Source organism: Garra rufa, chromosome 4 (assembly GCF_049309525.1).
Source record: "Garra rufa chromosome 4, GarRuf1.0, whole genome shotgun sequence".
In the NCBI taxonomy this organism is placed as follows: domain Eukaryota; kingdom Metazoa; phylum Chordata; class Actinopteri; order Cypriniformes; family Cyprinidae; genus Garra; species Garra rufa.
The window spans coordinates 3,317,515-3,345,135 of record NC_133364.1 but is presented as its reverse complement, the minus strand read 5'-3'; the positions used below and the strand labels follow the sequence as shown (position 1 = coordinate 3,345,135).

General features: G+C 34.2%; 1 protein-coding gene and 1 long non-coding RNA gene across 3 annotated transcripts in view; both read left to right on the top strand.

Moving 5' to 3' along the window:
• LOC141333725 (uncharacterized) overlaps positions 1-4,999 on the top strand; it is a 33,361-nt gene extending 28,362 nt beyond the window's left edge. The window contains exons 5-6 of one of the 2 annotated variants that reach the window (XR_012355426.1): positions 2,327-2,400; positions 3,594-4,999. This is a non-coding gene — a long non-coding RNA (uncharacterized lncRNA). Of the gene's footprint in view, positions 1-2,326; positions 2,401-3,588 lie in introns of both variants that reach the window. The other variant, XR_012355425.1, reaches the window with a different exon arrangement.
• Positions 5,000-9,877: 4,878 nt separating this feature from the next.
• On the top strand, positions 9,878-26,272 carry mtpn (myotrophin). Its single transcript, XM_073838836.1, has 5 exons — positions 9,878-10,030; positions 10,256-10,332; positions 14,412-14,525; positions 17,635-17,718; positions 25,252-26,272. The coding sequence occupies exons 2-5, from the start codon at positions 10,261-10,263 to the stop codon at positions 25,336-25,338; spliced, it is 357 nt and encodes a 118-aa protein (XP_073694937.1). The 5' UTR covers positions 9,878-10,030; positions 10,256-10,260; the 3' UTR covers positions 25,339-26,272.
• Positions 26,273-27,621: the final 1,349 nt, after the last annotated feature.

The window sequence follows — 27,621 nt, the reverse complement described above, 5'->3', positions numbered from 1 at the left end:
TCATAAGCATTATTCATTTTAGCAAAAACATATGTAATCCACAACAATTAAAAAACAAAAACATTCCAAAATGTACTCTCCCCATTTTATTAATTCATAGACAATAACAAATGAGATTTCAATGACATTTGACCACTAAAGTAAGAAATGTTCTGTTTCCATTTCAGAAATCTGCTCATCTCAAACCAGAAACATTTCTACCTCCTGTTTTTCATTTTATTAAACCACTTCATCCACTCATTATAGTCCAGTCCCTTCTTGTAATTATGTTTATTAGCTTTATGTTTGATGTGTAAAAATGGAGTTTACAGTAAAAGCTATGAAAAACACTCAAGATAAACAGTTTCGATATACAATTTGAATAAGGTTGATTCTACGATGGGATCTAAAGTCTGATGAAAACAGAAACAGGTGTGATCACCCATGTTATTCTTCAGCAGGACGTAGACAGAAATAATTTTGTGCGTTGATGGAGGCTAAGAAAAAAATTAAAAACATTTTAAACTGTTCAAATTTGTAAAGACGCTCACTGCGGGTTTGGGTGGAGAGCCTGAAACACACAGAGATATTACAAGATAATGTGAATTATCTTGTCCAGTAATGAAGGTGCATTAGTATTGTATAGTAGATTTCTTTTATGAACTTTGTGTTGAGTCACACTATAGAAGCAGCATGAACAATATGACTCTCACTTAGGACAGCAAGTTCAACTTGGTAGTATGTAGGTTCTCTGTAACTATATTTTAGTACACCGTAGGCTTCAAATCTGAAGAAATATGACCCATTATGACTCTGACTGACATTATCAAAGCGTGTGGTGCAGTTTTTCAGTGTAGCAGTGCCAAATATTTCTCCTTTTAACAGTCCGGCGTTGGGGCTGCTGGATTCAAACACCAGCATCCATTCAGATCTCAGGCACTAGATGCTTTTATACTGGACTGAAGGAGGAGTGTGTGTGAAAATAACACAACTGCTGTTTTTGCCGCTTTAAAACTTAGTAACATTAGTCTGACCAAGAAAAACGCAAGTATGAAGTGTGTATCCTGTGTGAGATGGCACTTGGTTATGTTGCTACTTCTGCTCCGTATCAGTACGAGCTGATTAAAAAGTTCATCAACAAAATGACAAATAATCATCTCACAATACCATATTCTATTGTTATTGTGTTAAATATGCATATGTTTGTTATTTAAACTGATTAAACCCAAAAATAGCATTAACAACCACAGAAATATACAGTAGTCTCCATATATAGGTTATATATACACACACATACTGGCGTTTCCTCTGAACTACAGAGTGTCTGTCTGCATGAATTAAATCCTCATGAGGTAGAAGAACAATAGAGAGAGAGCAGCTGAATGTGTGTAAATGACTTGTTCCTGTTCCTGTTTGTGTAATTGCTGTGCTGTTTAGTTAATTTGAGAGGAGTTTGAACACTCATTATACTGGAGCTGCTTCTTTAGCTTAATAAGAATCAACTCATGCAGAAATATTCATGTTTTAATTAGAAGGTGAGTATGTGTGTGTGTGTGTGTGTGTGTGTGTGTGTGTGTGTGTGTGTGTGTGTGTGTGTGTGTGTGTGTGTGTGTGCGTGTGTGTGTTGCACAGCCTTTACACAACACAAGATCTATCTATCTATCTATCTATCTATCTATCTATCTATCTATCTATCTATCTATCTATCTATCGTTTCAGAGAAGAATAAGCATTAGGATGAGTAAATGATGTTTTTATTTTCCTCTCTAAAAAACACCTACTATTTTTATTCCCAAAAATGAACATTTTAAAAATTCAACTCCCACAAAGGCAATCGAATCTGAAATTGCCAACAGCTAAAGCTCTCCACGAGGAAAACAGCATGATAAACAACTAAAAAATGCCTTAATGATGATGTGAAAATGCAGTGAGGTTGGTGTGAGAGTTTAGAGAATAGAAAATATGAAAGTCAATGGAAAATGACAGAAAAACAAAGGTTTGTGTGTGTGTTTACAGCTAAAGCTGAAGCAGGACTCTTCTGATTGTTTGTCTGCTGAACACCATATATCATCTATATGCGGGATGAACCTGGAAGCCCAAAGGACCCGTGCGATAACAGCCATTAGACCTCTAGACATCTGCCTGAACGCGTTATTGCGTCGCAAGCGTCTCCCGCTCTAATCTCAGCGGCTCCAGAAAGAAACATATTATTTATCAGAATGATTTTATCAGAATCAGTGAGGGACCCTGCTGTCTATTAAGCACACTAGAATCCACACACCACGTCTAGTAAGTGAGTGAGATGAGGGTCATATGAGGTTGAGCAGTTTGTGTTTGTGTCCCACAGGTGGATGCTCTCCTTTGCTTCAGCCTGGAAAGTTGTTCCCGACATAAAACCTGATGGAGAAGAACTTACCTAAGGTGAGTGCGTGTGTGTGTGTGTGTGTGTGTGTGTGTGTGTGTGCGTGTGTGTGTGTGTGTGTGTGTGTGTGTGTGTGTGTCCACTGTCTGTATATATTTCACAGCTTTTTCAGTCCACGTTCTCCAAATGTCCCTTTCCTTCTCTGAATAACCACATTAACACACTAGGTTTGTGTGTGTTCACTAAAGTCGGCTGAGAACAATGACAATAATGACTCAATTATTCAGCATTATAAATTATATAATCAGCAGCGATTCAAAAGATCTCGCAGGACACTTTTAAGATTATTAGATGTAATTGATATAATGTAGATAATGACAATGTCCTTTATGTGCTGATGATGATGATAATGAGGAAGGATGTAAACAGGAAGTCTGTATATTAGCTGTGTTTCTATTGGTCAGTCGGAACAGAATCTATCTATATTCTGTCTGTTTATTTATTTATCTATTGATCGATCAATCATCTGTCTGTCTGTCTATCTATCTATCTATCTATCTATCTATCTATCTATCTATCTATCTATCTATCTATCTATCTATCTATCTATCTATCAGTCGTCTATCTATTTATCTATCTATTGATCTATCAATCATCTGTCTTCTATCTATCTACCTATCCATCAATAGTCTGTCCATCCATCCATTATCTAGTAAACATAATCATAAAAGTTGTGAAATATTTACAAAAAATTTGGTTTAAAAATCAAAATGCCGGTTTTTGTTTCCAAAATGCCTCCCTGATTCTGTTATTTTCCTGTTTAATACTGTGAATCTGCTTTGAAATATTCTGTATTGTATAAAACACAAAATACACTAGCAGAATATATTAAATGCTAGTGACAAATGTTACAATGCATCCAATGTGATAAACAGGAATAAACAGGAAAATAACAAAATCAGTGAGGCGAACTTCATCAAATATGAGGCCAGTTCAAATTGTCTACAATCACAGTGGTGTCAGTATATGCAGTATTCAGTGTATACTGTGCTCTGTAGTGACCAGTACACTAGCGCTGAATTCAGAATAGCATACTAGCATTCTGCTCTTACTCTTTCTGCCGCATGTTTTTAAAAATAGCATGTAATAGTATTCTGAATTCATCCTGCTAGTCTATTGGGCAGTCAGAGGTCCGCGAGAGGAACCCAACTGCGCTGAGAAGCACAAACTGTTTCTGTTTCTGTCAGAACAGGAATGATGAGAAAGCAGCGGGAGAGCTGAACGTCTGCATGTGTTCCAGAACGCTGCCTCCTGCTGGACACAGACACGCGCACAGACCGTCTGTAGGAGGCTGGTGTGTGCATCTCATTAACCCCCTGTGCCCCTCAGATCGGCGTGGGCGGGAGAGGCCGTCTGCACGTGTCTTCGGAGAAACATCATGAGCATCAGTGTGTCTTACATCCAGTGTTTTGTCTGCTGAGAGCGTCGGCCCGGATCCTCCACACAAACACACGCCGGCTGCTGCTTGCAGTCATTTAGATGGTACGCCCACAGTCCATTCACTGCCTGTCTGATGCACAATGTGCACAAAAATAAAAATCACCAGCAGATTTCTCAATTTAAACCATTTCTAGTTATTCGAATGATCAGGTTTGGATCAACAAAAATGGTTTGCAAGGTAGCAGGATCAAATAATGAGCAAAAATGTAGCGATTTGTGAATGAATCATTCTGCTGAGTCAGATCTTTTTAAGCAGAGACTTAACGAATAATGCAGAAACTTTTCGGCTGAGAAATGTACATTGATTTTAGCTTTGTTTAATGTAAATGCAAATTATGTTGAAGTTCTTAGGTCACCCAAAAATGAAAATGTGCTGAATGTGCTCCCTCTCAGGCCATCCAAAGATGTAGATGAGTTTGTTTCTTCAACAGTAGCATTGCATCATTCGCTGACCAATGGATCCTCTGCGGTGAATGGGTGCCGTCAGAAAGAGAGTCCAAACTCTCAAGAAGTAATTCACACCAGTCGATCATTTGACGTCTTGAGAAGTCAAAAGCAAGTCCATTAATAAGATGTTTTTAACAACCCGCAGTCTGGTTTAGCCAAACAACACGTGCTGAAGTAGGGTTGCGGTGTGATTTCAATTATTAAAAGTATTTAATTGAAGTCATTAAGTTATTACAGAGATCTCTTGGCACGTTTGCACCGTTTCCCCATTTGCATAATTCATTTAGTGAATCAACTAAGAGTGTGCAAACAAATCAGCGGCTGCGGTTTGTTCTTAGCGAACGCTCCCCTCGTGCGTTCAGCTGCACATGACGCCTTTAATTAGCATGACATGTCAATTAAACTTTAATCAAAAGTTGCATTTCGTATAACTTTTGTAAATTCGTGTCATTTGTGTGATCTGGAGCCTTCGTGTGACAGTTTAAGCTGAGATCAGATGCTGGAGAAGACTGACACGCATCGCTCATGATGAAAGCGGGGGTGTGATTGGCTCGTAATGAAGTTGTCACGCACAATCAGAGCTCACATCTACAAATCCCCTGCGGCCGCCGCGCCGGACGTGACGGCAGTGATGGATGATGGGAGAAAACATGGCGTTATGGGAGCCCAGGAGGTGCGTGACAACAGGAGGTCAGCTGCTTCATCTGATCAGGTTTGGTGAGCGGATTGATTATGTGAACTAGACTACAGTAGAATCATCTCTCACACTGAATCACCTCACTGATAACAGCTAACAGGGAAAGTTATGAATGCTTATCCAGTAACATTAATAGAATGTTCACTCAAAGTAATCAAATTAGTATAAAAACGTTACAAATGATACAAAAATACTTTAAATGTTGCAACTTGTTTTGCAACATTCAGAAGTAAAGTTCCCATAATCCCCCAATCACAAAAGAAAACTAAAAATATAACATTCAAATAATGTGATATTTTAAGTGAAAATAAAGTTAGTCAAATGTTTTTTCTTTAAATAACATTAGAATAACAAGAAAACTGGAAAATTCATCAAAACTTTTTTTTTTTTTTTTTTTTTTTTTCATGCACTGGTCAAGATTTTGGCCGTTTTGGCTTTCAGACTAGTGGAAAGAAAACATTTATAATGCACATTCAATGTGTCATTTTTTGCCCTTTATCTATTTGCGTCTGTAGATTTCAATTACAAAACATCTCTTTAAAGGCAGCGAGTTTCCAATTCAGCAGCAAACTTTACTGTTGTGATCCTATCTATATTCTAAAGGTTTTTACAGAGGAGTTTGTTCATAAATCATTCACCTTCATAAAAGTTCCCATAATGTCTGCAGCAATGGAATGTTTTCTTAACATTCATATAACCAAGAAATAAATAATGTTTTCATAACCTAGTAGGAACGTTAGAAAAACCGCTCTTGCAACTAATTTTTGTTTGTTTTCCAGATGACAAATTTAGGTTATAAAAATGTTGCGGGAACGTCGTTTTGATGTTGGAATTTCCAGTTTTCTTGTTATTCTAACGTTATTTAAAGAAAAAAACATTTTACTAACTTTATTTTCACTTAAAATATCATTATTTAAATAACATTATTTAAAGGGTTTTTTTTGTAATATGCTAATGCCCATTTTTTTGTTGTGATTATAAAGGCAAAAAACCTTAAAATATTAAAGTACAAATAATATCTTAAGGACATTTTGAGAATATTGCATTAACAATACTTAAAGAACATTTTGTTCTAACATATAACATTTTAAAGAACATTTACAATTAATGTAATTTCTAAAATAAAAATAATTAAAATAAATCACTATCACGGCCATCAACATCCAAATGTGTTCAGTTATTGAAATATTATCTAAAAATCTGTTGTTTGGTGGACAAAATAAGTTTGTGGATCTCTGCTTTAGAGTATTTATGTTTATTGCTGCTGTTTTTAATTGCCTGCTTCAAATGTCACATGTTTCTGTTTTCTCGTTTCACCAGAAACATTTGTTCCGCTGCTGTTTGGACATAATTACAGGAAGACACGCCTGCATTTCCTCTGAAGTTTTTCCTGTGATCGTCCCTCTGGATGAAGATAACTGCGGTTTAGAGCAGATGAAAACTTTTCCAATTGTTCTTTCTCATTTTCATATTCAAAAGTTATTTGTTGAGAGTGTGAAAGTTAGTCTTCAAGCAGAGAAACCTGATGATTTCACACACTGTTAGACACCAGCCAGAATTTAAATGGCACCTTTGATGTTTTTAAGGCAAGGCATAACATGCAAAACCATAGTTTTTTCATGCACTGGTCAAGATTTTGAGCTTTTTGGCTTTTCATAACATTTTTCTTTCAGACTAGTGGAAAGAAAACATTCATAATACACATTCAAGTGTTCATTTTATTGCACTTTATCTATTTGCGTCTGTAGATTTCAATTACAAAACATCTCTTTAAAGCCAGTGAGTTTCCAATTCAGCAGCACTTACAGCAAACTTTACTGTTGTGATCCTATCTATATTCTAAAGGGTTTCTAAAGGAGTTTGTTCATAAATCATTCACCTAAAAATATGGTGAAAGTGATTTTTTTTTCTGGCTGTTGACAGTATTTTCTAATTTAAATCATGATAAAAGAGAAATCCAAAATCCCCTCTTATAAAAATTCTAATATGTCAACAAAGTGAAACAGGAGTATTGAATCTGGATTTATCAAATGTTCTGGAAATGTAGAATGTAAAAATGTTTGCATTTCCTATGTAATCGATTAACTGGAGGAGTATGGTGATATTTATTAGATCTCCTGTTCACCTGTGGTGTGTTGCCTTAAAGGAGTAGTTCACTTTCAGAACAAGAATTTACAGATAATGTACTCAGGCCCTTGTCATCCAAGATGTTCATGTCTTTCTTTCTTCAGTCGTAAAGAAATGGTGTTTTTTGAGGAAAACATTTCAGGATTTCTCTCCATATAATGGACTTCTATGGTGCCCCGAGTTTGAACTTCCATGCAGTTTAAATGCAGCTTTAAAGGGCTCTAAATGATCCCAGACGAGGAAGAAGGCTCCTATCTAGCAAAATGATCGGTTATTTTCTAAAAACATTTACAACGTATATACTTTTTAATCTAAAAAGCTTGTCTTGCCACGTTAGACAAGACAAGCATTTGAGGTTAAAAATTATATAAATTGAAATTTTTTTTTAGAAAATAACCCATCGTTTAGCTAGATAAGACTCTTTTTTCCTCGGCTGTGATCGTTTAGAGCCTTTTGAAGCTGCATTTTGGAAGTTGAAACTCGGGGGCACCATAGAAGTCCATTATATGGAGAGAAATCCTGAAATGTTTTACTCAAAAAACATAATTTCCTTACGATTGAAGAAAGAAAGACATGAACATCTTGGATGACAAGGGGGTGAGTACATTATCTGTAAATTTTTGTTCTGAAAGTGAACTACTCCTTTAAGTACAAAAATATGTTCTAGGAATGTTTCGCTAGCGTTCTCATTTAGTTATGAAACCATTGTTTTGGAATGTTCTCGGAATGTTTAAAGAATCCAAATTTTAAAATGTTTTAAAAAAAGTTTTTAATGGTTATACATATTTTAAGCGAACATTCCATTTTGTGATTTAGTAAACATTATGGGAATGTTACTTTTAAATGTTCTCTGAACGTTCCAAAGGAAGTAGTAAAATTAAATAAAAAAACCGTCACAGGAAAGTCCAACTGAAACATTTCAGAAAAAAAAGTTCCATGAATGATGCATTATTTATTTATTTATTTATTTTTTGCTAACAATCTGAGAATATTAGACCAGACAACTAAACACATTATCAATATCACTTCTTCATAACATTGAGATAACGTTCTGAGAACGTTCCTGGCATAAATTTGTATATTTTGTGTATAACAAAAGTTGTTGACACTACTTTCATAAAGCATGTATGAGCTCATGAACACGCGTGAGGAGCGCGCCTGTGCTCGTCCCCCGTGAGTTTGCAGTAATTGTGCTGCTGTATTAGCATGAGGCCTGCGGAGGCCATGCGAGGCCCTCAAGAGCTCAAAGCTGCATATCATTACAGCCGCAGCTCAGGCTGCTGTAACGCGGCTAATGGGCGGCGAGCAGCTGCTCTCCTGGGCTTTACCTGCATTCGGGCGGCTCACGGTACCGCTGAATTTCCTTGAAGTGGCGCTTTATAACCCTCCTGACAAACACTCGCTCCTTTATAGATGTTTTTGTCCTCTAGCTGGATTGGTTTTCTTTTGAGAGCTTATTTCATGCAATAATAGTGTCATGCGGCGCTGTCATCCTCCATATATCAGCATGAGAGAGGTTAGGTGGGAAGGTGAAGGACTTCTGTGCTGTTTGTGGAGGATGGGAGCTTTCCATTCGAAGCTGATAAACGGCCTGATTGCTATTTTCTGAATCTGTTTCAATGGTCTGATCCAACTCGAGCATTCGAAATACATTCTTCATTATAATTGCAAGCAGGTAAAAAAAAAACAAGTCAGTGTGTGTTTAAAAGAGACGCTTTTATATATCAATGTAATGCCACACTAATAAACACCAACACTTTATTTTCGAGTCTCACCATCTGACTAAACCTGACTGCAAAAAGGTTATCTTAAAGTTATAATCAAACGTTCTTAATAGAACGTTCATTTAACATTATCTGGTCTTTAACAATGTTCTCAGAATGTTAGCACAAAAACATTATTTATACATTGTCCATGGAACATTTTTATTTAAACATTTTAATTGGACATTCATTTAATGTTTTTTTATGTTAATGCTTGTTTCAGAACGTTCAGAGAACGTTTAAAAGTAACGTTTCCATAATCTTTGTGGAATGATAACTTGCAATGTTCCCTTGACGTTCGCATAACCAGGAACGTTCAGAGAACATGTTTTTATAACATTAGCAAAACGTTCTTGGAACATTTTTCATTAGCTGGGATTATGCATATTCACAACCATTTAAAAGAGCCCAATGTATTTTTGTATTCATTTATTCATTCCTTTATGAAACACCACAGGTAATAATAAAAACATATTAGCATATGTAAATAAAACATTCACATGTAAATAGACATTGTTTATGAACTTGAGCAGATTTACCAGTAGATAATATTAATCCTGCAGCACCTCCAGTCATTATATTCTTCTGAATGGCAAATCCTCCTCATCATCTGGAACTCTAACTGAGTTTCAATGGTTTGATCCATTTAATCTCTAATTTATGAAAAGCGCCACATTAATTCTTTTCAAACTGACCTCCTAAAGCTCAAACATTACATCTGTGTTTTTTTTTTAAGTTGGATTCTACTCTTGTCCTACATTTGTTTAGCGTATCATATGATTTATTACACACCAAGCGTAGTCAGTGATAACTAGACTCTTATTTTGAAATGACGCAGGCCAAGTTTATGCCATTAAATTTATTCCTACGTGTTTTGTTTTGTTATTATTAGTATTATATTTTATTTCGGACTGTTATTGTCTTAATGTGTTTGTTGCTTGATTATTCTATTTGCATTGTTGTAATTTTACCTCACACGTACGGTTTTATCGTGTCAGTTGTGTGGTGGGTGTGGACCGGGACTCTTATTCTGAAGTGTCTGTGGGCGCTAGTCTGATAGCGGAAGTTCGTGCCGCTGGTAGCTGCAGTTCAGGCGGATCCCGTCAGTGTCTGATCACAAACTTTCTGTCAAACCCGAAAAACACTCAGAACCCGGTGAGTGATCCGCTGAGCTGCTTCACACACCCGTTAAACAGTCGGAGGCATGAAATGACAGGCGCAGTGCAGGCGCCAGCTAGTTTACGAGCGCAGGCCTATAATACAATCTCTCTGTCTCCCTTTCTCTCTCTCTCTCTCTCTCTCTCTCTCTCTCTCTCTCTCTCTCTCTCTCTCTCTCTCTCTGTGAATGTATGTATGTATTTATATATGTGTCTATTTTAGCTGACATGGGGGATAAGGAGTTGATGTGGGCCCTGAAGAATGGAGATCTGGATGAGGTGAAGGCTCTGCTGGTGAAGGTGAGAAACACACACTTCATGTGATCACACACATTCACAAACGAGTCCAAACAGGTCTGACAGCTCGTGAAGGTTTATAGACCCTTATAATACAACACTGTGATGGTACCATGCTGCTTGATATCCATAGTGGCTCTGAATGAGTACTGTAGTCACATACAAAGGCACTGCATGGTATGTCAATGAATTCCATTGTATTTACTGTGGTACTGAAACAAAAAGTTTGACATTGTCATGGTATGTTCCAGAAACCTGTATGTCATGGTATTTCACTGCAAAAGCAACTGGTGGCTGTTTTCTAAAAGATTTTATATCTGAACCGTGGTTGATCCAGTAAAACAACAGGTCGTTTGTTATTCAAGTCAACATGAAATGCGGAATCTATTTGTCTATCTCTTGGTTTTTTTTCTTCTGTTTTAAAGCACTCCGTTTTGCTCCTGAAGTGTTATCCAATAGAAAAAGGTAATGGTGTTGCCAGCTGAAAAGAAAAATCATTTATGAAGATTATGAAAACACATTCTTTGCAAAGATGATTTGATCACAGAATGATGATTTGAGTCAGTTTAGATGTCCAGATACGCAACATTGTCAAGGCAGTATGTCAAAAACATTTACTACGGTACTTTTTGTTAATGGTAAAAGCAACAGGTGGATGTTTTCTAGAAGATTTTCTGTCTAAACCGTGGTTGATCCAGTAAAACAACAGGTTGTTTGTTATTCAAGTCAACATGAAGTGTGAAATCTATTTGTCTATCTATCTCTTGTGTTTTTTCTTCTGTGTTAAAGCAGTCTGTTTTCCTCCTAAAGCGTTATCAAAGTTGACAGCTGAAAAGAAAAATCCCTTATGAAGATTATGAAAACAAATTCTTTGCAAAGATGATTTGATCACAGAATGATGATTTGAGTCAGTTTAGATGTCCAGATACGCAACATTATCAAAAACATTTACTACGGTACTTTTTGTTAATGGTAAACGCAACAGGTGTTTTCTAGAAGATTTTCCACTTGAATCATGTTGATCCAGTAAACAGGAGCAGCCGGTTGCTTGTTGTTAAAGTCAACACGACACGGTTTTTAAAGTCGGTTTTCCTCCTGAAGTGTTATCCAATAGGATTAGAGGAACTGAGGAGGTCATCAGAAATAGAACGTTGTTCAGAAGCGGAGCACAAATGTACTTTTTAATGAGAAATTATGAAGACAAATGTGTTTTTTTTTAGATCACATTATGGTGATTCCAGTAAGTTGAGATGTACAGAAAATGCAACATTGCACAACAATGTTTGTTTTTAAAGGGTGTTTATTTTTAAAATGGCACCAGTGTTTTATTTGTTGTCTTTCTGATGATAATACACATTTGTGTTGGCTTTTGTTGAAGTAACAAGCAAATACCATGGAATATAAATACAGTAATCATTCATTACTATGGCATTACCATAATAGGTTTGTTCTGTGCTGTGGTTGTTAACGGTTTAAAGATGCTCCGCTAATATCACACACACACATGCACTGGGCTGTAGATCATCTGTTAAGTGTGTATCCTGTGTCACAATATCACCTTGTGTAACTATATACACTCCTCACACACTCAGACCCCAGACCAGTGTGTGTGCGCACTGAATAATGGCTTGTGTTCAGGAGTTCCTCCTCCTCTGATATAATGGGAGTGTGTGTGTGTGTGTGTGTGTGTGTGTGTGTGTGTGTGTGTGTGTGTGTGTGTGTGGTTTGAGGATGTGGCCAGGAAACCGCAGGTGCATTGAGCCCCAGCACCTAAATGGAGAGCTGTGTGGTTTAGCCCTTTCAGCCTCAGAATATCTCATCTTTATCACTTAATATCATCAGTTTTGTCCCAGATGAAATCAGATGAGAGTTGAGCTGCAGATGTGGAGTCAGATTGAGTGTTTTGTCATTTGTCTGTGTGTGGTTGTGATAGGTTTAGCTCAGCGGTTTAGCTCACAGCAGGTTCACATGGTGGTTTGCTGTGTGAAAAATTAGAAGTGTTCGTCATCAGTGTCTTCAGAATTAAAACGCTCGAGGTTCATGTTATATAGTCACAGCTAGAAACGACACATAGTGGAGTGATTATTACACAATAATATTAAGGGCACAAATTGTGTAAAACAAAAAGTGTGAAAATAAAAGCAGTGCGTCACTAAGAAATAATTTTATTTCAAAGATTTGAACAAGTTAATAAAAAACAATATACTTCAGATCATCAGGTGATGTGGTATGTGTGTTTTGTAGATTTTATAGATTAAATAATCATCTGTTAATGTCTATCTTGGGATAAATCAGTAAATGAAAACAACTAGTTTCATACAAAACACTCATACATAAAATTGATTGTTTTTTTATTAAGAATTTGTATAATTTGTATAATTAAAGTGTTATTATTTAAAATATGATTTAATATATTATCTGTTTGTTAATAAATGTTATAATTAAATGTTATTTATTGGTGAACCCTAACTTTGTTAAATGGTATCATATAAAAATAATAACAAACAATAGTAAATAATTAAGGAAATAATTATTCAATAATACACAATTTATAGTTAAATTTATTAATATATTATTAAATATTCAGTATTATTTATAATGACTAAAAATGCTAAATCATGTCAAAATATTACAATTTTATATAATTATATTGAAGAATTCAGTGCTTAATAAAAATTAATACTATTAATATTGTTTAATATAATTATTTTATGATGGCTAAAGTATCTTAAATCCTAAAAATATGGATTATGGATTATTAAACATCCAGTGTAATTATATTGATTAATGAATATTATTATATAGTGTAATTTACAATTATTAATGTTTTGATGATGATGATTATTATTATTATTAGAACAAATAAATAATTGTAAAATAAGTCTATTTATATAATAAATAATATAAGTCTATAAAGTATATAAGTATTTATTTAATGAATAATATACATATTAAAGTATATTCTATATTATTTATAACAGCTAAAGTATCATAAATCATATACAAAATATTAAATAATTTAATATTCATTATAATCATGTAATTATGTTAAATAATAAATGCTATTTAAATTTAATTTAATACCCAATATTAATAATTATATTGAATAATAAATATTAAGAAAACATACAAATTAATGATGAACAATAGATAATTAGATCATGTAATGTTGCAATAATAAATATAAAATTATTATTATTAGAACAAATAAATAATTGTAAAATAAGTCTATTTATATAATAAATAATATAAATATTAAAGTATGTGCTATATCATTTATAACAAATAAAGTATCATAAATCTTATAAAAATATATTTTACATATTTTGAATAATTCAACGTTCATTATAATTATGTAATTATGTTAAATAATAAATGTTATTTAAATTTGATTTAATACCAATATTAAAAAATTATATTGAATAATAAATATTATCAATAAATACAAAAATTAATGATGAATTAAAAATAATATATATAATTAAATAGTTTTTATAAATATATTTGTAATGACTAAACGAATCTTGCATCTATCAAATATCTATATGTGACCCTGGACCACAAAACCAGTCTTAAGTCGCTGGGGTATATTTGTAGCAATAGCCAAAAATACATTGCATGGGTCAAAATTTTAGATTTTTCTTTTATGCCAAAAATCATTAAGAAATTAAGTAAAGTTCATGTTCCATGAAGATTTTTTGTAAAATTCCTACTGTAAACATATCAAAATGTAATTTTTGATTTGTAAGATGCATTGTTAAGAACCTAATTTGGACAACTTTAAAGGTGATTTTCTCAGTCTTTTTGATTTTTTTGCATCCTCAGATTTCTGATTTCAAATAGATGTATCTCAGTCAAATATTGTCCTATCCTAACAAACCATACACCAATAGAAAGCTTATTTATTGAGCTTTCATATGATGTATACATCTCAGTTTTGTCAAATTTAACCTTATGACTGGTTTTGTGGTCCAGGGTCACATATCTAAATGTCTATATCTAAATATCTAAATCAAACATTAACACTTCTATTAAATACTGTTTGGTGTTGTAATGTAACAGTGTGCTGTGTTTTTGTGCAGGCTGAGGATGTGAACAGGACTCTTGAAGGAGGCCGGAAGCCGCTTCATTACGCTGTGGACTGTGGTCAAGTTGAAATGTTGGAGTTTCTGCTGTCTAAAGGAGCCGATGTGAACGTAACTGTCCTTCCACTGTTATTCTCTAGCCGTGTGTGTGTGTGTGTGTGTGTGTGTGTGTGTGTGTGTGTGTGTGTGTGTGTGTGTGTGTGTGTGTGTGTGTGTGTGTGTGTTTGTTTTTGTGACATATCAGGACACAAATTGGTGTAATAACATGGGTATGACATAGGTATTACAAGGAGAGGGTGACTTATGAGGACATTGCCCATGTCCCCACTTTTCAAAAGGCTTATAAATCATACAGAATACGTTTTTTTGAGAATGTAAAGATATGCACAGTCTCCTGTGAGGGCTAGGTTTAGGTGTAGGGAAGGTGTAGGGTGATAGAAAGTACGGTTTGTACAGTATAAAAGCCATTACGTCTATGGAATGTCCCCACAATTCACAAAAACAAACATGTGTGTGTGTGTGTGTGTGTGTGTGTGTGTGTGTGTGTGTGTGTGTGTGTGTGAGAGAGAGAGAGATGAATATCTGCTCCAGTATGTAAATGTTTAACATGTGGTCCTGCACACCTGATACCATCAAACTGTCAGCCTGTGATTCACGCTCTCCCCCCCATCAGCAATTCGACCTCTGCTAAATTAATACAACTTTTTACTATATTTTTGATCTAATAAATGCAGCTTTTATTAGCAGAAGAGACTTATTTATTTTATTACTTCAAGTATAAAAACCCTGATTTGAACTAAACCACTAATAACAAGGTTTCCGCGGGTCCTTAAAATGTCTTTAAGTCTTAATTGTAGTTGTATCAAATTTTAGACCATAAAAAAGCTTAAATGGTACAAGAAAGTCTTAATTAGGATTTCAAGAGGTCTTAAATTTGCAGTTACCGGAAAAACTGTAATATTTCTGCCGTTCCGAAAGCGCCACCTGCTGGCAGAGAATGAATTTTTATTTCCAACGAGGCCGTCTGCTGTTTTTGTTCAGACCAAAGAGAAAATCAAGCAATGTTTTAACACTGAAAACACACAAGAGTTGTAAATGTGAACTGGTGGATCATCAAGAGGATAATGCATTATAGAAATCAAAACAATTAGGAATTACAAAATATATTTATGTTATATATTTAATTAATATAATAGTTGATTGACTTTTTTTTAGTTAATGTAATTCGGTGATAAAAATCTTTCGGCCGAAAACCGAAAATGCACTTTTGGGCCATTTTCGGTGGCCGAATATTCAGTGCATCCCTAATTCACACCTGAGAGTGCCCTCCCCTAATGGCCCATCAATGACTGAATACGACTATTAGGTAAGGAACAAAGTGAGAAGATTCAAAGAATGGAGTTTTAGATTATTTGTATTTTATTTACAACACAGTATAATCAAAACATTAGGGGTGGCACGGTACATGAAAAAACATCCGAACCGTTCGGTTCGCTCGTCTCGGTTCGGAGAGTGTGTGCCTCACACGGTTCAACGCATGCGCGATGTAGCCTCGTGCACGTAGTGAGTGTCCTTTTTGCAGGAAATAAGAGGTGTGTGTGGACATACAGACAGTAAAAGTGGTGTGCTGCAGGTTACGTCACGTGTAGAAATGCCAAGTTGGAGAGATAAGGAAGGCTGCCTGGAGTTGGAGGATGTGCCAGTGTATAAGGGGCCGTTCACATGTAGCGTCTTTTGCGCGCTCAAGTTCGTTATTTCTAATGTAGACGCGCGGTATGCACGCTCATAATGGAAGCGGCGTGGTCGCGGTGCGCACGCATCGAGATAAAAACATCCAAAGACTGTAGAATACCCTTAAAGAGACTTTGAAACATCTCAACTTTTCAGAATGCCGCAAGCGCACCGCAGGTCATGTGACATGAACCAACCAATCACTTGTTTAAAAGACAGAGCTTTAAGATTTCCTCTCTTTTTCTTTTCAAAGATACAATTTTTGTAAGAGCTACACTGAAGTTGACAGTTTGATAAATGCAAGTTCATTCTTCAGTTCAGTCTTTATGGGCTAAAAAGGCACATGAATTCCTGTAGAGATAGCAATACTCATTCTCCTGTTTTTGCCAAATAAATGGAAAGCATGTCATCAGTGTCTTCTCTCTTGCTGTATCAAAAGCTCCCCTAGCTTTCCTCAGAGATGGTCCCAATAATGTGCTTAAAGTCAAGTCCAATTCAGTTTGTGCATGTTTACATGATATAACATTTTTTTAAATTATGTATCCTAAATTGTGGATAATTAAGCTGCATATCAAATGCCAAAGTAAATTTCTGGAGTGTTAAAGATTAAATAAAAAAATAAAAAAACCAAGAACCGTACAGAACCGAAAACCGTGACCTAAAACCGTGATACGAACGAACTGTGGGTTTTGTGAACCGTGCCACCCCTACAAAACATACATAATGAAGGTCAAGGACGCATTATTGAGCACCCTGATCTAACCACACAGATGTGCACAGACTTTGTGGCATTTCTAAAAAAAAACTTTTTCTGAATTCTGTTCAACAAATGAAACAAGTAAATCCTACCTGATATTTAAGTCATTGCAAAACTCATCAGTAAAGGAACTTGTTTTGCACTAGAATATCAGTGTAGTTGAACATCCGAAGTTGGTAAAGCGCTCTCAGAGGAAAACAGTTTGAAGAGACTCAGCAGGATTCATCTGTTGAGCAGGTTTCAGATCACTAAACAACAACAAAAACAATGTGTGAGCATGTTAATACCAGGAGTATCATACTATTTATTTATTTATATATATATATATATATATATATATATATATATATATATATATATATTTTACTCGTGCAGGTTAATTTGAGCTTAAAAATCCTGCAGATACCCTGCATATGCAGAAAGTGTAAATCTCATTCTCAGTGCTCTCAGCGTCTCTATCATATGATCTCTGTCCCATCATGAGCACTCATGCGTCTCTCAGTGCTCGCTCTCCAGGACAGAAGGAGACAGGTTTCCCTGCGAACGGTGGAAATGCTCCTGAGATAAGAGACTTCTGAAGACGCCTGATAACCCAGCTTGCGTCTCTCTCCATCTGATTCATAGAGCGTCTCGGCGATGCCGTTTTTAACGATATTTACACTGATGTGCTCAAGAGTTTGTGCGCTCCTTTCCGGTCGCAGCATGTGTGAATTCTTGTGTTTTTCTCGACAGGCTCCAGATAAACACGGCATCACCCCGCTGCTGTCCGCCACTTATGAGGGTCACGTGAGCTGCGTGAAGATTCTTCTAGAAAAGGTGCATTCACACATCCTCTTTCTCAGTGAGATATGTGTTTGTGTGTGTGTGTGTGTGTGTGTGTGTGTGTGTGTGTGTGTGTGTGTGTGTGTGTGTGTGTGTGTGTGTGTGTGTGATACAGGTGGGCGGCTGAGCAAAGTCTTATATCATCACAGTGTGATATAATAGATGACGGTGTATATATATATCAGTTTTCCAGTGGAAATTCATCAAAAATGGTTTATAGATTAAATATCAAATAATCACATAAATAATCTGTGCCTATTTTGGGATAATCCAGTGATTCACATTATGAAACACTTGAGTTTAAAATCAAAGAAAATGATTAAAATAGTACAGAGTTATGATTTTTTTTTTATCTCTACTAATTATTAAAATATTAGATACAATATTAAACAAATATATTATACAATGTTTAATAATATTTATATTGTTTTATTTAATTAGAGCTTATCCAAAAAATGTAATTAAATATCAAAGATTAAATATCAGTTTATTTCTGTGTATCCAGCAAAATCAAAATGACAACAGCTTTACATTATGAAACACTGACTGAATCATACTAATACACACGTAACTAATCATAATTACAATGATTTAAATAATGTAATAAAGTATTTATATTATTTGTTTAATATTATTTTATTTAATTATATTTTACTTGTTTAGAATTTATCTAATTTAATAGTAAAAAAATAGACTCTTCAATGATATAATTAAAATGATTTAAATCATTAAAGCTCATTTAATAAATTCTACACTGTAAAAAGAAAAACAAAACTATATATATATACACTGCCGCTCAAAAGTTTGGGATGTGTACGATTTTTAATGTTTTTTAAAGAATTCTTATATGCTCATCAAGCCTGCATTTACTTGATCAAAAATACAGTAAAAACTGTAATATTGTGAAATATTATTACAGTTTAAAATAATGGTGTTCTATATTAATATATTTCAAAATACAATTTATTCCTGTGATGCAAAGCTGAATTTTTATCAGCCATAACTTTGTTATTTATATCAAATCATTCTAATATGCTGATTAATTACTGTTATTATCAATGTTGGAAACAGTTGTGCTGCTTAATATTTAGGAACCTGTGATTCTTTTTTTTTTTTTTTCAGGATTTTTGATGAATAAAAGGTTAAAAAGAACAGGATTTATTCAAAATGTAAATCTTTTCTAACAATATAAGTCGTTGCTATCACTTTTTCTCAAATTAAACACATCATTGGTGGATAAAAGTATTAATTTCTTTTTTAAAAAGATGCTTTTAGATGGTAGTTTATATTGTTGCAAAAGATTTTATATTTTAAATCAATGTATTTCTTTTCAACTTTTTATTTGTTAAGGAATCCTGGGGAAAAAAATCAACATTTTAAGCAGCACAACTGTTTTCAACATTGATAATAAATCAGTGAATTAGAATCTTATTCTATAAGAATAAGAATATTTCACAATAATATTTTTTCTGTATTTTTAATCAAATAAACGCAGCCTTTATGAGCGGAAGAGTCTCCTTTAAAAAGGATTAAAAATCTTACTGATCCCAAACTTTTGAGTGGCGGTGGATATGGTGTTTATATTTTACTTTAAAAAAATAATCATTTAATAATTGAAAATAAAAAATAGCCGAAATACACTAACAGACCTATGACAAACATCACTTGAAATCTGTATAAAAGTGACCGGTTTTATTTAATGTTCCTAAACATCTAGGCCCAGTTTCACAGACAGGGCTTAGACTAAGCCAGGATAAGGCCATAGTTCAATTAGGGAATTTAAGTCATTTTTATAAACATGCTTAGAAAAAAACACTACTGGTGTGCATCTTGAGACAATACAAAGGCACTGACATAATTTAAGATCAGTCAGTGCAAATTTCTTTCAGTTGAAACAGCTCAGACTTACATTTTAGTTTAGGACTAGGCTTAAGCCTTGACTGTGAAACCGGGGGCTATTGTGCCTAATAAACACCCGTTCTCATCTTGACTTTAGGACACATCCTTCTGTGAGTTTGTTGCTCATTTTCACATGTAAATATAAGCACTCCGAATCCCTGCTGGCTGGTTCATTTGTCCTGTTGTGCTGTATATATTGTCATAGCGTCCAGGGCTGGTGTGCCTTTAGAGAAAGAGCTTTTTGTTTGTGAGTTTTAAAGCTGAAAGCGTCTGAGCGCGGCTGTAAACAGTGACATCCGCAGGGTCAGACAGGGTTATATAATGCAGCACAGCGCTGCACATTCTTCACTCAGATCCCCCTCTGAGATTACACAACAACACACAGGCGTGTGTGCGCGCTCGGGACGTCCCGCAGGAGCTCTGCGCTCCTTCATCTCCTCTGTGCCGCTTCGATGCTCCTGCAGGAGCTGATCAGGCGTTTGTGGAGGAATATTTCAGCTTATTCTCCACTCGAATCCCCATCGGATAGCTAGACGAGTGCAGGGCTTTCTGGTGTCGTCCTGTACTCAAACAGGAAGTTAGGGAGGAACGTACTGAAGGGTTTAATCCCTTGATTAAAATACAACCAGTAATAGGGCCCTATGAAACTTTCAGGACGTTTAATAGCTTTAGTAATAATTGCAATCATGAAACTAATGCAGTTAACAACAGTTTAGTAAAAGTTTACAAAAATATGCATTTCTAGGACCCTATGAAATTTGGTTTATTTATTTTTTTAATTTCGTTTGATTTTTTTATTATATTATGTGTTTTCCGTTTTCATTTTTTTCTAGATTTAATGGTTTGATAAATTTTTCTAGATTTAATTGTTTAATTGAATTTTGACTAAAGCTTTTTTTTTTTTGCAATAATATGACCCTATGGTTTTTTCTGGTTATTTTTCTGGTAATCAAAAAATTGTGAAATGAAATTAAATGTATTTATTATTTATGTTAGTAGTAGTAGTATTACATTGATTTTAATTTATTTATATCCATTGTTTTCCTCCATTACTTGCACATTATTTATATATTTAATATGACAAAATATAAGCATAATAAAATAAAAAATAAAAGCATCAGTAGTGATTAACCTTAGCTATTTTTATGTGTATTTATTTTAATAATTACAAAATTGAATTGATTATTCTTAATTTCAGCACTGTTTTACATTAAGTAGAGATTTTCATATTATTGATTTTCAATATTATTTGACTATATTTTTTAAAATTGCTGTTAATGTGTCTTAATGTGGATGGAAAAACTGCAGCTTTTTTTTCTGGGTTGTCCATTTCTGTTTTTCTTTTGAATTGTTCTCTCACAGCATTGTGGGTGTTGAGTTCACAGCATGATGTAGTTCACACCCGAGACCACCGTGTGAAACTAAATAACATTTCAGTAGCTCTTGAATAAACATATACCTTATAAACACGTACCCATGGACAAATTACATAAAATACTTGTCTAGTGGTTTTATTTGTGCCATGGTATTATAGTTAACGAAAAACATGTTACAATAAAATAGATGTAATTGAATTTAAATATAATTATTTTTATGAAATAAAGAACATTTAATAAAACTTATTTAATTTAATTTAATTTTTTAATTTAATTTAATTTTATGTACTAAAATAACTAAACCCAAATTAATGTAAACTAATAAATAAAATTAATTAAAAAATATTGAAAGAAAATTTCTGTTGATACCCGTGAAAAGGCAAAAGTTTTGGAATTTTAAGGCAAAAATAATCTTTAATATCTCATTTAGTTCATATTTTAAATTTTAATATGATTTTCAGCATGAAAATAGCCATAGAAACTGGAATGGCATTAAAAAAAACAAAAAACAAATCTGGAGTTGGTATGGATCACATCCAATCATCAGTGTTTTTTTCTTGCCATCTGTTGATGTGTTTTTGTATTCACCTCCTTTACTTTCTCACTGTTACTCATAAATATGGCAGATGAGAGGAGAAGTCACATGACTGACAGACAAAAAGAGTGATAGAAAAGTACTTCCTCTTTTTTTTATTTGTCAGATGCTCTAAATAGGAAGTAAAACTTCCATAATTATCACCAGCAAAATCATGTCATTCATTCTATTCTTTAAGACCTTATGTTCTACACATTTACTGCTTCCTATTATCCCCTGAAGTCTGCTTAAAACATTTGCCAAGTGGTAATTTAAGTTAATTTAGTCTTTTATGATCATCCCTAAAATTAAACTGCCTGGTTTAACTGCTGTATCTTTAAGAGCTCTGCCTGTAAATGAGCTTTCTGATTGGCTAACCTCTCTGCATATGAAATGAGCCACAACCCACCAGTTTCCTGAATAACTAATATGTGAAATGCAAAAATAAACTGAAACAAAGAGATTAAAATTTATATTAAAAAAAACTATATAGAAATCTTAAAAAAAAAATATATATATATATATATATATATATATATTATTTAAATAAATGTTTTATTCTGTTAATAACCTAAATTTAGTTTTCTTATATACTTGGTTAACCACTTCGCATATGAAATGAGCCACAACCCATCAAGCTGCTAAATACCCAAGAGGCATTAATATGCAATCTAAAGTACTAAAATAACTAAAACTAAAATAAACTGAAAAAAAAATAAATTAAAATTAGTATTAGTATTTAAAATAAAATAAAATAAAAATAAATGTTTGATTCTGTTGATACCCTTGAAGAAATGAGCTTTTTAGAGAAAATTACCCTTAAATATCTTATTCTCCATTTTAATTTTTAATAACTGAAGTATTACATTTGTGAAGTCGTGATTTAATAGTTAATTTAGTTTGTGATTTAGTTTAAACCGTAAATGAGCTCTGTGATTGGCTAATATGAAATGAGCCACAACCCACCAAGCTGCGGAATACCCAATAGGCATTGATATGCAAATCATATGCTAATGAGCTCATCAAATATTGATTTGGGAAGTAGGTTTGCAATCTGAATGTTACAATGTACTTCAATGATATTAATGCAGAGTTATTTGTATTAGTAATGTAATTTCTTGAGTTGTTTGTGCCGTATGTGTTCTGGATTCGTGAGTTTCTGCCCAGCATGCATCAGCGCTGACCACAGCGCAGGGAACAAACAGCGAGTTGAACAGACGTTTATTATGCACCAAGAGATGTGAAACTAAAGAATGAAGTCGTGTGTGTTCGACACCCGCCGGCGGAATGGAGAAATCGATGTTTCTTCAGATGTTTGATCGGCCTTGGGTTTGGGCACGTCTGTGCCGCTGAAGTTGAGCGAGTTCAGAGTAAAGCCGTGACTGTAGACTCGCCTCAAACTCTGACCTGTGTGTAAAGAGGAATAATTCAGTCCGCATCCACAGTGACGATCAATACGCCGCATCGATCCGCCCGGAGGATAATATTTCTGTAAAGGGCGGCGGGCCGCTCGATTACCCTCGTGTTTGAGGAGCCCCGCGGGTCCGGCTCCTGTAGATTATGCATGAGATTCGCTGTTACTCAATAACGGCGTAATCAGCTCTTATTGGTCAGGTGGAAGGCTAATCTGGGGTAAATTGTTCTTGGGTTGTGCGAACTCTAGCAGAACTTTGACTAACGCCATGAGGTTTGATTACTCAGGATGAAACCACAGAATTAGGGGCCTGTTTTCTGACGCGTTCACTGAGCTGCTTTATTTGTTGAAGAGAGTAGAAGCACAGGAACGTCAATATTTTAGCACTCAGTTGACTGTAAAATGTTCATATTTTTTGTCTGACAATTTTTTTTGAAGAACTGTTTCTGTAGGATGGACAACTTTTAAAATGTATCACACACATTTCTTTCTTTCTCTAAAAATGGTAGTTTAAACTCAGCTTTGCTTCAATGTGGATTGATTTAAAAACTCTCTATTAAACCCTGACGCCTGGAAGTTGAACTGCACAATTAAATGGATAAAAAAAGAAAGAAAGTGCTATGACCTGCTGACTGGCTGTGATTTAATTAAACTAACAGTAAATATTTGTAATTTGCAATTTTGCAGGTGTAATGTAAAATAAAATAAGATTATTATTTAATAGTAGTAATAATAATATAGTTAATTTTGGCTGTAATTTAATGAAATATTATGGTAACACTTTACAATAAGGTTCATTAGTTAACTACATTAGTTAACACGAACTAAGAATGAACAATACTTCTACAGCATTTATTGATCTTAGTTAATGTTCATTTCAGCATTTACTAATGCATTATTAAAATCACAAGTTGTGTTTAACATGAACTAACATGAACAATGAACGACTGAATTTTCATTAACTAAAATTAACAAAGATTATTTAAAAAAAAGTATTGATTTATTTTGTGTGCATTTTATTTAGTAACAGTGGTAATAAGAATAATATTAATAATATTGTCAGTTTTTGGTCAGATTGTGCAGCCCTATAAACTAGCTCAGTGATTCTGAAACTCACAGAAAAATTAGATTTCGCTAAGGCTGTGATTTTAAATAAATTAGTTATAAATGTTAGTATTGTGGTTTTACAGCTGTCTTGAAAAATACAAGAAATAAAATGATGACGATTATTATTAAATATGTAAGCGCTGTTGTTTTACTTTTTTGTTTGTATTTTTAGTACTAGTAGTATTACTAATAATAATAGTTTTCTAATATCATAGAATTATTATATTTGACTATGAGAGGCTGTGATTTAATTACACACGTAATATATTTTAGTATTAAAATGTTAGAGTTGTACTATAAAATCAATTACATACTTATCTACTTAACAGTTACAATTTGTTTTCAGAATCAGAAACGGCTTTATTGCCAAGTGTGTTCACACATACAAGGAATTTGTCTTGGTGTTAGGAGCTTCCAGTACAGAAAGTACAAACATAGTGCAGACATACACAAAGTTAAGGTAATAAAAGCACTAATGTTAAAATGTCAATAAATAATGGTCATAAAAATATACAGAAAAAAAGATGTGCATAGACAGAACTATGTGCTATATACAGAAGAAGGTTTGTTGAGTTGTTTTATTTTGAAAACAAAGTTGTTATTTTGTTTATGTATTTAATAAGTACTAGTATTTATAATAGTCTTATCACTTTTTTGACTAAATTGTGAAGCCCAACAAAAAAAGCACAGCAAACCTGAGAAATTATTTGTCACAATCACAACTGTTACCAGAAAAATCACAGAAAATGATTTTGTAACATTTATTTTCTTAAGATAAAATGTTACGTTCTATACTATAGTGTTGTGTAATAGTGTGGTTGTTGTGTGTATTAGAGCCTTGTGTAATGTGTGTGTGTGTGTGTGTGTGTGTGTGTGTGTGTGTGTGTGTGTGTGTGTGTGTGTGTGTGTGTGTGTGTGTGTGTGTGTGTGTGTGTGTGTGTGTGTGTGTGTGTGTGTGTGTGTGTAAGAATGGCTTGGTCTTGAATCACCGCAGTGTTGTGCAAGTGTGTCTCAATCTGGTCTCAGCGCTCACACACACAAACCGCATGTGGACCTGTGGGTTTATCAGGATGAATGCAAGTGTGTGTTTGTTTATGTTTATGCTGCAGGACTTGTGTGTTTAATCACTGTGTGTGTGTGTGTGTGTGTTCCTCCAGGGTGCCGATAAGGAACGGAAAGGTCCGGATGGTCTCAGTGCGTTCGAGGCGGCCGAGAGCGAGGCCATCAGAGATCTACTGAAGTGAGTCGGACGCTGCCGGCAGAGGAGAGGTTCTGACCACAACCACTGGATCCAGCAAACACAAACACACACACTCACACACTCACACAGACACACTCACACACACACACACACACACACACACACACACACACACACACACACCTCTCTGTCTCTGCCCGCTGGCTGCTGCAGCTCCTCTAGGTTTCCCTATGTTTTGTTTTCCTCCATGACCTTTTTTATTTGGGGGAGGTGTCTAATTTCCCCTCTAGTTGATCAGAGTCAGCCATTGGCTGATGGACCTGTCACTCATGCCTCCCATTAAGGACCAATGGGAACGCCTGTCTAACACCACTAAACACGGACTTTAGAGTTCAAACTACAGCGAGTGAGCGAGTGTATGATTACGACGATGACGATGATGATGATGTGTACATTTATTTTTCAGACTGTTAATTAGAAGCGAGTGGTTTGTATAGTTCATAGGGCTCTGAAAACCTTCTAGCTGATGAATTTCCCTGCACTCCGGCCCGACGTTTCCCCTCCTTCAGCTCAACGACATTCCCGTCGCATTAGATGCTCAAAAGAACAAATATTACAAAGGCTTGAATCGTTCTGCTGACGCGCACGTTTGCTTTTGTGCCCCTTTTGAATTTGTGTTGTTGTGGCAAAAATAAATGAATTCTCAGCTGCTGTGCGCTTATAGAGTGTTAAACAGGTTCGTCGAAGCCTGTCTCTCTCCAGCAGGACGTGTCTTACTCCTCTGTCTAGGGGACATGTCTCTCTCCAGGCTTTCTCACTCTTTTAGGCCGTCTCTCTCTCTCTCTTTCTGCATGATGGTGTTTTAGCTTCTCAATACAGTCTTGAACTGAAATCACATCGATTAGCATTTTAAAGATCCATATCTGGCATTGTTGTGAAAAAGTCCGTTTGAAAACAAATAAAACGATTTCAAATGATCCAATTGATTTTGTCACATTTGTAAAGTTTTAGTACATTTATAATATGCATATAATTTATTAGTTTTGTATATATGCAAAAGTCTTTGTATATATATTTGTATTTATTACATTTATATAGTTTGGGATCAGTAAGACTTATAGGCCCGGTTTCGCAGACAAGGCTTAAACCTAGTCCTAGACTAAAATGTAAGTCTGAGTTGTTTCAACTGAAATAAAATTGCACTGATTGATTTTAAAATATATCAGTGCCTTTGTTTTGTCTCAAGATGCACACCAGTAATGTTTTTTTCTAAGCATGTTTATAAAAATTACTTAAATGTCCTAATTGAACTATGGTCTAATCCTGGCTTAGTCTAAGCCCTGTCTGGGAAACCGGGCCGTAATGTTTTTTAAAGACGTCTCTTCTGCTCATCAAGACAGCATTTATTTGATCAAAAATGCAAAAAAAAAAAAAAAAACAATACTGCAAAATGTTATTACAATATGAAATAAAGATTTCTGTTTTAATATACATTAAAATATATTTTTTTTCCTGTGATGCAAAGTTGAATTTTCATCAGCCATTACTCTGGCCTTCAGTGTCACATGATCTTTCAGAAATCATTTTAATATGCTTATTTATTATTAGAATCATAAATGTTGGCAACAGTTGTGTTATCAAATATTTTGGAACCTGAGATACTTTAAAATATTTTGAATAAATGCTGTTCTTTTTAACTTTTTATTCATCAAAGAATCCTTAAAGCATCACAGGTTCCAAACAATCTTTAATTTAAGTAAAAAAATCAGTATATTAGCATAATTTCTGAAGGATCATGTGACACTGAAGACTGGAGTAATGATGCTGAAAAATTCAGCTGCGCGTCACAGATATAAAGTTTTAATGTATATTAAAATAGAAGAGTTATTTTACATTGTAATAATATTTTACAATATTACATTTTTTTTTCTGTATTTGTATTCAAATAAACACAGCCTTGATGAGTATTAGTCACTGTTTAATACATTTATATTATAACTTTAATTTATTAATTTGCCTTTGTGTATATATATTTATATTTTTGTTTATTACATTAATATATAATTATACATTTATATATCACTTATATTAGTACTCTCTCTATAATGGTATTATTACTGTTTAATACATTTATATTAAGTATACATTTAAGTTATTTATGTTTACAATTTGAATACATTTATATAACTACTCTGTCTTTTTCTCTAGTGTTATTACTGCTTTATACATTTATATTAAGTATACATTTAAGTTATTAATTTATGTTTACATGTTGAATACATTTATATAATAATAATAATAATGTATACATATAATTTGTATTCAT